Below are 9,128 nucleotides of genomic sequence, written 5' to 3'. Positions count from 1 at the left end.
TTTTAAATGGTTGTTGTTGATTGTATGGTCATATTAAGTGATATATAATCAATACTGTAGCATGATTACAATATATTATTGGATCAAAGATGTAGAACATCATTTTGGTCGCATCTGAAAGCAAGTTGGTTGTGTATAAGAGACATTGTATACACACTATTAAAGTATTTGAATAGAAAAAAGTTCAAACTGCAAGGAGTCGTGGACTTCAACATGACATATGTGCAGTTTTTAATTCCAAATTTTATGATCAGTATATATATAAATTAATTAGTCACATTTTAGTCGTTTATTTTTGTATTTATTTAGAATGTATAGTTTAGATGGAACCAAAATATAAGATATTGAATGGGAACCTGCCAGTCAATTAAAGTCAGTACATTTACTCAAGTACTGTACTTGACTTTACTTGAGTATTTTCATTTGATGCTACTTTATACTCCTACTACACTACATTTCAGAAGGAAATTGTGTTCTTTGTCTTCACTGCAGGTATTTAATAGCTATAGTTATTAGTTGCTTTTCAGATTCAAGATTTAACATAAAATATGTGTTCAGGTTAAACTACCCAACAGTGTATAAAACAGTTCAAATAGACTCCATCTTGACCAGCTACAACATTATACTGCTTACATGTTAATGCATTAACAATAATAAGAGTAACAGTGCTTATAATCGATTATCTTTATAGCGTTATATTGCTACTTTCGCTTATTGATCAGAATACTTTTTCCTCCTCTGGATATTGTACATGGAGCTGCAGCTGCTGCAGTTCGCAGATTTACCAGCAGACGGCAGCAGAGACTCTCAGATGCATTTTGTCAGCCGGATTTATCACCAGGAAGAAGAACAGCAGGAAACGTCAGCAAACAACAATACCTGTCCGAAATGGTAAGAAAGATAAGCTGATTAAACTTAAACAGGTGAAATAAAGGCAGCTATTTGAAGCTGTAACTCATTAAATCTTAGGCCGGCTAACGCATAAGTTAGTGGAAGACATTTTCACATGTTAGAGACATTCATGTTAACGTTAGCTTACACTTTGGTAGTTTGCGATACTTAAATCGTTTCTAATGACAACATACTTTCGTCTCTATCTCTAAAACGAATTTGCTTGATATTCGCCAACTGTAGAAAGTCCGTAAACAACTCAAGATCTTCACGACTCTCGACTTTACATCAGCTTTTTAACGCCAGTCAGTCATGTAAACCAAGAGGTTTTATAGGAATTATCCGGATAATTATGTAAAGTCTTCTACGCCGAATTTACAAGAGCGCACTGTTCATTCATAAATGAAATGTATTTGAGGCTGTGCTGCATTCGTATGTTGGCAAATAAGCGAACCCGCTTTTATTCTTCAGATATTTGAATGGAGTTTGGCGTGGCTCCCTATACGAAGACTGAACTGTGAGAGCTGTGCTCTCACTGCAGTTATGTCCCATGTCCAACCACTTTCTCAGTAATATTGAGTGGATGAAGATATTTCAGCTCAGCCACATGTACTCTTCAGACAGAAGCAGAGCCTATGGTACTTGAGAAATGGGACTTTATTCCGCCCTGAAATTTTATACTGAAAAGAATTATATGAGCAAGTTTTGTTCATTTAAAGGGGCACTCCACCAATTTTACACACAAAGGTCAGTTTACTAATCATGAGGACTACTACTCAGTCTGTGAAAACAGTTGTGTCTTTTGTGGCCCTGGAGGAGCTTTCTAAAGTCTGAGAAAATTACTCTTATGATGTCATCAAGGTTATCTTGAATGAGGCCTAAAACTCAAGCATGGGTATGGAGGTTGCATGATGGGAAATGTAGGACCCAGCATTTTTAAAGTTTGACTCATACTAGGGGCTAAAAGCCAGGATATGCCACTTTTAAATCAGTTTCACACCTTTACTGTCCCCCAACTTTATGGAAGTGCAGTACTACATTATGTCACTGAAGTATTCCTTTAAGTCAAACACTATGTATCTTGCAACAAGCACTTTTATCCTCGAATCATTCATGATTAGATTTTACATATAAGCTGCCAAATGCTTTCTGTTCAGTCGGTATTTGTGTGTTTTCAGGCTACAGGAGTGGATCAAGCAGCTGGCATGAGTCTCGTCGTCTTCAGCCTCCTGCTGTTTACATACTATTCTGTCTGGGTCATTGTCCTGGTAGGTGCCGCTTCTGCCCCTAAATTCCCATTTGGGGACCATCACTCTAATGTCCAGATCAACACAAGGCTTATTTCAAGGCATTTCAGACCTTGAACTTTGTCTCCCAAACCACACACTACGATTCATCAAACAACCAAAAGCAGGAGGCCGTTGCTTAAAGTTTGCATCACTCCTGGTCCTGTTGCATATATTTGTCTGTCAACAGGACACACTAACTGGAATTTCAATGTAAGCAAACCTTTTAAATGAAATATAGAGTATGATGTGGTATTTTGCCCTTTTGCAGCCTTTCGTGGACAGTGATCACGTACTGCACAAGTATTTTCTTCCCCGGGAGTACTCAGTCATTATTCCTGGCGTTGCAGCAGTAATACTGCTCCTCTGTATAGGTGAGTAGACTATCTGTACCTTAAAACACAGCACACACACACCCCAATGTTCACACTTATATATGGACTCTGCAGTCAACTCCTTTAAATTTTCTACACACAGTGCTGCTTGAAAGTTTGTGAAACCTTTAGAACTTACTCTATTTCTGCATGAATATGACCTAAACGTGATCAGATTTTTACACAAGTCCTAAAACTAGATAAAGGGAACCCAATTAAACGAATGAGACAAAAACATTAAACTTATTCATTTATTTATTGAGGAAAATTATCCAATCTTACATATTTGTGTAAGGCAAAAGTATGTGAACCCTTGCTTCCACTAATTGGTGTGATTTTTACTTTTGTGTCCACTAACGTTCCCAGTAACTGTTTATCAGCTCTGCACATCAGCTTGGAGGAATTTTAGTCCGTCCCTCCTTATACAACAGTCTCAACTCAGAGATGTTGGTGGGCTTCTCAACATGAACCACATGCTTCAGGTCCTTCCACAGCATTTCTATCAGATAAAGGTCAGGACTTTGATTCAGCCGTTCCAAAACATTAACTTTCTTCTGATCTCACTATTCTTTGGTAGAGTGACTTGTGTGTTTAGGGTCGTTGTCTTACTGCATGACCGACTTTCTGTTGAGCTTTAGTTCACAGACATCTTATTGTAGAATTTGCTGATACAACTCAGAATTCGGCGCCTTCAATGATTGCAAGCTGTTCTAGTCCAGAGGCCATAAAGCAGCCCAAACCATGATACTACCACAATCATGTGTCACAGATGAGTTAAGGTTCTTATGCCGGAATGCAGTGTTTGCTCATCACCAAACATAAAACTTCTCATTCAAGCTAAAAAGTTTGATTTCGGTCTCATCAATCCACAGAACGTTTTTCCAATCACCTTCTGGTTTATCCACGTGGTCTTGAGCAAACCGTAGATGGCAGCAATGTTCTTTGTGGAGAGTATTGGGTTTCTCCTTGCAACTCTGCCATGCACACCACTGATGTTCAATGTTCTCATGATGGTGGACTCATGAACACTGACTGTAGCCACTGCAAGAGAGACCTTTAGTTTCCTAGACGTTACCCTGGGGTCTCTTATGGCCTCCTGGACTATTACACATCTGCTCTTGGTGTGATTTTTGTTGTTCGACCTCTCCTGGGGAGGGTAACAATGGTGTCTTCCATTTGTACACAATCTGCCTGACAGTAGACTGGTGGAGTCCAAACTCTTCAGAAATGGTTTTGTAACCCTTTCCAGCTTGGTGAACATCAACAACTCTTCTTCTAAGATCCTAAGAAATCTCCTTTGTTCCAGGCATGACACACTTCTACAAACCTGTGTTGTGAAGCTCAGAGTTTGACAGTGAAGACCCAGATCTCTTTTCTTTAAATAAGGCAGAGCCTCCAAGACTCACACTTGTCATCCCATTGATTGAAACACACGACTCTAATTTCCCCCTCAAATGAATTGATAATCCTCAAGGTTCATGTACTTTTGCCACACACAAATATGTAACATTGGATAATTTTCCTCAATGAATACGTTAACAAGTGTAAGGATTTTGTCTCATTTGTTTAACTGATGTCTCTTTATCTAGTTTTAGGACTTGAATGGAAATCTGATCACATTTTAGGTCATATTTATGCAGAAATAGGGAAAATGTTAAAGGGTTCACAAACTTTCAAGCACTGTATGAAATTAAATGAGGTGTGAGAGTGTATCATTTCCACTTCGAACTTAATACCATACTTGTCTTCTCCACAGGGGCCTTCACTGCAGTCATCATATGGAAGAATCGCAAGCCAAAGAAAGTGGACTAATCAGGATATTAGAGTGACTACTGTGGATTTAAGTATGAGATGATGGAGTAGCGCCACAGCTATTTTTAGGCCCTGTTTACACCTGACATTAACATCCGTCTTGGGTGATCTGATCACAAGTGGACAGCTTTAAGTATGTCTGTTTACACCTGGTATTAACACGCATCTCCACATGCGTCTTGAGTGACCACTTGTGATCGGATCCCACTTCCCTGCTCAATATGCATATAAACACGTGCATCATTTCCGTTTGCAAAGACCAAATTCGTTGTTGTTTTTAACTGACTGGCGGGAGGACCGTGGGTCTGTATACCCTCCATCCACAGCTGTGTTCAACTTGTGTGATAACAGGATAAATAAATATACGATGCATAGGAAATTCAAATGCGTGTCCTATTGATTTACTCTAGCGCCACTTCTGAGCATATATATATATATATATGTAAAAAATACAGAGTTATATACAGCGATCTCCCCGCAGCGAGAGAGAGAAGCTGTGCGAATTTACGCACGAGGCACAGCAGCTTTACCTCATTGATCATTTAAATCTCCAACACGCCGACAGGGTCGGTCAGGATCTAATGTTAATAATGTTCTGTGTTCTTCTACACATCCAGTAGGTCAGCTGTTACACACACAGTCCAGGTTCATACAGTGAAACTGTTTGGAGTAAAGCAGTCGTCCTCTCGATAAATCCTGAGCTCATCATGTCGAGCAACGCAGCAAAACTAAAAACTGTCGTTATCAACTTGACAGGAAAGAAGAAACTATCCAGCAACGTTTAACTTCTGAAATATTCTTTTAGACAGACAAGCGAAAAATGAATGGTTTTATTTCAATTCAAATTGATTTGATGAGGGAAACGGGTTAGGGGAACGGGAAAAATGGGAAGTGGTTTACGTTTTTTAATTCACATGAAAAATGGAAAAAGAAAATAATGACTTTCTTCCTGTTGTCAAACAAGTTGAACAGCTTTGGACGGAGGGTTCACGGACTGGGAGGCAGCAATAGGCGCTCCTTCAATGTGGTCCAGGCCGCATTGTGTTTACACTGCTAAATGAATGTGGCCACATGCGGCCCAGACCACCCACGAATGTGGTCTGAGTGATCGGAACTCAATTCATCCTCAATGCATCTTGGGTGCGTTTACACCTGTATTTAGAGCTGTCCACTTGTGATCGGATCACCCAAGACAGATGTTAATACCAGGTGTAAACAGAGCCTAAAACTCTCTCTGGTGGCCCGACACACAAAAGTCATTCCTCCAGTCTCTGATAATGTCTCCTTAACAGCTGACATTCATGCTTACAAAGTTATATTTGTTAAACAAAATGATCTCTTGAGATTTATTTTATATTTTGGTTCTATTTTCAGTTTAATTAGAGTTGATAGAATTAGTAGTAGTATGATTTTAAAGCTACTGTGTGTCGAATGAGAAAACATTTGACATTTCTTTAAAGCCAGGGATAGTGACAGTGAATGTGCTGAAAGCAATACATAGAGTGCACCAGCTCACTGAGATTATCTATTTTCTTTTACAAACTAAAACTCAATAACTTGAGAGGTAACATAAATGAATCAACATATAGCGGCTTTAAATTTGTCCAAAGGTCTTGATAATGCTCAGTGATTACTGTTATCTGTTGGGTAGTGTTTAGATCAGTCACTGTTTTTCCCTCTTGTAGGGAGAGGACAGTGTTACTGGAAAGTTGTTTAACTCAAGGGTTTACGACATTGTGAGTTCTTATATCTTAATATCTTATTTCATTGGGATCCAGTACATAATCCCTCAGACCATCTACTGCAAAGGGAGAACCCCCTTGGAAGTTTGCAGGAGTCTGAATGGACTGATGTCACTTGTGTGTCCTCAGATACCGCACTGACCCAAACATAAGATGATCCTGATGATAAGACACTTCCCCTGTCTGACAGATGTTTTTTTTTTGAAAAATACCACCTGAAGATCCAAAACACTTTGAGATTGATCCTGTTGGGAAAACATCCCAGAGACACTTCCCCTGCAAGAGTGGAACATAAAACACTTCTGGGCAGAATGTAAATGTCAATCTCACGTTTGTGTAGCTTGTTTGATGTTCTTAAGTGGAGCTGAATGGATTTTAGCATTTTTCATCATCTATCTCCTCATTGTGACATTCCATGGCAGCGTTATTTCTTGGCTGCTTGCCAGATGATTCAGTACTCAATCTGTTTCTGCACTAAGGACATCACAGGGAGCTTACCACTCATTTTGAGTCATCAGGAATTTTTTTTTTACCGTGGAAATAAAAAATGTTAAATGAGCAGTCAGAAGCTCCTGCAGGCTAAACCGGGCTTCCTGAACACTTTTAGAGTGAATTAACTCACTACAAACTGACTTGAGGAAACTCGCTACTCGCAACTTTAAAGGATAGGTTCACAATTTCTCGAGTGTGTCTTAAAACAACAGTCAGGTGTCCATATGAACAGTGAAAGAGGTTTTCCTCGCTGTAAACGTTCCCCCTGTTCATACTGGCTATTAAAGATCCCCTTCAAATGTGCTTTCAATGTAAGTGATGGCAGTGTGTCCACACAGTTGTTTAGTGCAAAAAAGTAAAGCTTATATGAGGCCTCAGCAGTCTGATGTAGTCATATCAAGTGGATATCTGCCACATTTACAGTCTTTTTAGCATCAAATTCCCTCTTTGTGTTTCCTCAGTGTTTCCCTGTTGAGCTGCAGGTGGAAGTATAGTAACAAAAAGAGGAACTTTGGCTCTAAAAAGACTGTAATGTTGAAAGATATCTACTTGATTTGACTCATTTGGACAACTGAAGCTTCATATTAGCTTCAGATAAACTTTTAAATACATTTTTGCACAGAAGGAGGACTGTGGATTTTGTCCCCCATCACTTCCATTATAAGTGCATTATGAAGGGATCTTCTAATGGTCAGTATGAACAGGACGAGTGATTACAGCAAAAAAAAAAAAAAAAAAAAAGCATGTTTCACTGTTGTTTTAGAGGAACTTCAAAATACTTTGAAAGTCCTTTAAGGCTACAAACAACCCATAATGCAACACTGTAGGAGATGGCATCCTCCTGCTAGAATATGTGGTGATGAGAATGTGTAAATGTCCAGTCCTCAAACATGATAAGACCCCCACTATTTGCAGCATAATTTCCAGAAACAAAGTACTGTCTTATATTTGGGTTCATGTGGTGATTGACAGTAACACAGCAGGATGGAAGGAGGTGAATATGTGTCACTGTGTGAAGAAATGTCAGAATTCCAACTTCAGTAAAAGTAGCATGGCTCTTAAGTTCTGTCTTTACTATGACTTACTGTATGGGAGTCTATTTTAGTACTCTGTGAAAGTGTGAATTCTGTTAATTGTGAATGGTTTTGGATGCAAACAAGCATTTTGTCTGCAGTCTGTAGCACAAAGATACAGTTTGTGGTTTCTCTGTTGAATAAAATATTCCTGCTGGGAAACATGTTGTGTTTATTGAATTACAAATGTTCAGTTTATATAGAGCTATAACAGCTTTAGTCATGGTGGTAGTGACAATAGCTGTAAATACCTACAGATAAGTGTGTCTTCTGGTGTTGTACTGCTGCCTCCTTTATTCAGTGGGGGGGAAACCACAGCTGAAACAGTACTTGGATAATATTTCAATATTTCATTAACCATTGGATGGATTGCCATGAAAATTTGTACGGATATTCATGTTTAATAATAATATATCGCAATGAGTTTGGTGACCACACGACTTTTCTTCTAGCTCCACCATGAGGTTGACATTTGTGGTTCGAAGTGAAATATTTCAACAACTATTGGAAGGATTTCCATGAAATTTGACATGGACATTCATGTTTCCCTCTGGATGAATTGTTACAACTTTGGTGACTGCTTCACTTTTCATCTAACACCAGCATCAAGTAAAAAAAAATCCACTTCATCCAATACTTTGGTTTACCATTAAATACCTGCAAACTAATGACATACCCATTAGCCTCAGCTGTAATTTAGCACTTTGTGTTCAATGATAATTAGCATATGTTAGCATGCTAACAAGTTATACTAAGATGTAAACATGATGAGTATTATCTGCTAAACATCAGCGTGTTAACATTGTGAGCATGTTAGCACGCTGATGTTAGCATTTAGCTCAAAGCACCTTTGTGCCTGAGTACAGCTTCACAGAGCTGCTAGCTTGGCTGTAGTCTCTTAACGATAATTCTGGTTTATTTTAACCCAGCATATTACCAATAAATGTAGCCATTGTGGCTCTATGGGTCATGCTAACTTGCGCTCACCTGGTCCATTATAGAGATTATGGGAAATGAGGACTCACTCAGAACAACATATATCGGGGCAAGCTGTATGAGCCTCCTATAGATTTTTCCAAATAAGATTTGTACATGAATCATTTCAAACACTTGTCTCTGAGAAAGTTGAGATGCTCTGAGATAATGAGCAGCTGGTGTGCCTGTTGCCTTGTGACATCAATGTTATATATTTTGGAATAAGTTCACAATTTTTCATGTCTGTCTTAAAACAACAGTCAGGAGCCCAAATGAACATTGAAAAATGTTTTTCTTGCTGTAATCATTCCTCCTGTTCATACTGACCATTAGAAGATCCCTTCATGATGCACTTCCAATGTAAGTGATGGGGGACAAAATCCACAGTCTTCCTTCTATGCAAAAATGTATTTAAAAGTTTATCTAAAGCTAATATGAAGCTCCAGCGTCCAAATGAGTCAAATCAAGTAGATATCTTTGATG

At 38.7% G+C, this 9,128-nt stretch overlaps 1 protein-coding gene across 1 annotated transcript; it reads left to right on the top strand.

The window, feature by feature from the left end:
- The first annotated feature begins 812 nt into the window (after nt 1–812).
- On the top strand, nt 813–6,305 carry dpm2 (dolichyl-phosphate mannosyltransferase subunit 2, regulatory). Its single transcript, XM_044333587.1, has 5 exons — nt 813–891; nt 2,070–2,159; nt 2,449–2,551; nt 4,308–4,395; nt 6,235–6,305. The coding sequence occupies exons 1-4, from the start codon at nt 889–891 to the stop codon at nt 4,361–4,363; spliced, it is 252 nt and encodes an 83-aa protein (XP_044189522.1). The 5' UTR covers nt 813–888; the 3' UTR covers nt 4,364–4,395; nt 6,235–6,305.
- Nucleotides 6,306–9,128: the final 2,823 nt, after the last annotated feature.

Source organism: Thunnus albacares, chromosome 18 (assembly GCF_914725855.1).
Source record: "Thunnus albacares chromosome 18, fThuAlb1.1, whole genome shotgun sequence".
Classification (NCBI taxonomy): domain Eukaryota; kingdom Metazoa; phylum Chordata; class Actinopteri; order Scombriformes; family Scombridae; genus Thunnus; species Thunnus albacares.
The sequence above is the reverse complement of the archived record's forward strand: the minus strand, read 5'-3'. Positions and strand labels throughout refer to the sequence as shown.

Bases quoted from the DNA above. Each gene is read 5' to 3' on its own strand.
- dpm2 (XM_044333587.1), top strand. The intron at 2,160-2,448 runs GTAGGTGCCGCT...GCCCTTTTGCAG, and splicing joins CTGTCTGGGTCATTGTCCTG to CCTTTCGTGGACAGTGATCA. The intron at 2,552-4,307 runs GTGAGTAGACTA...TCTTCTCCACAG, and splicing joins AATACTGCTCCTCTGTATAG to GGGCCTTCACTGCAGTCATC.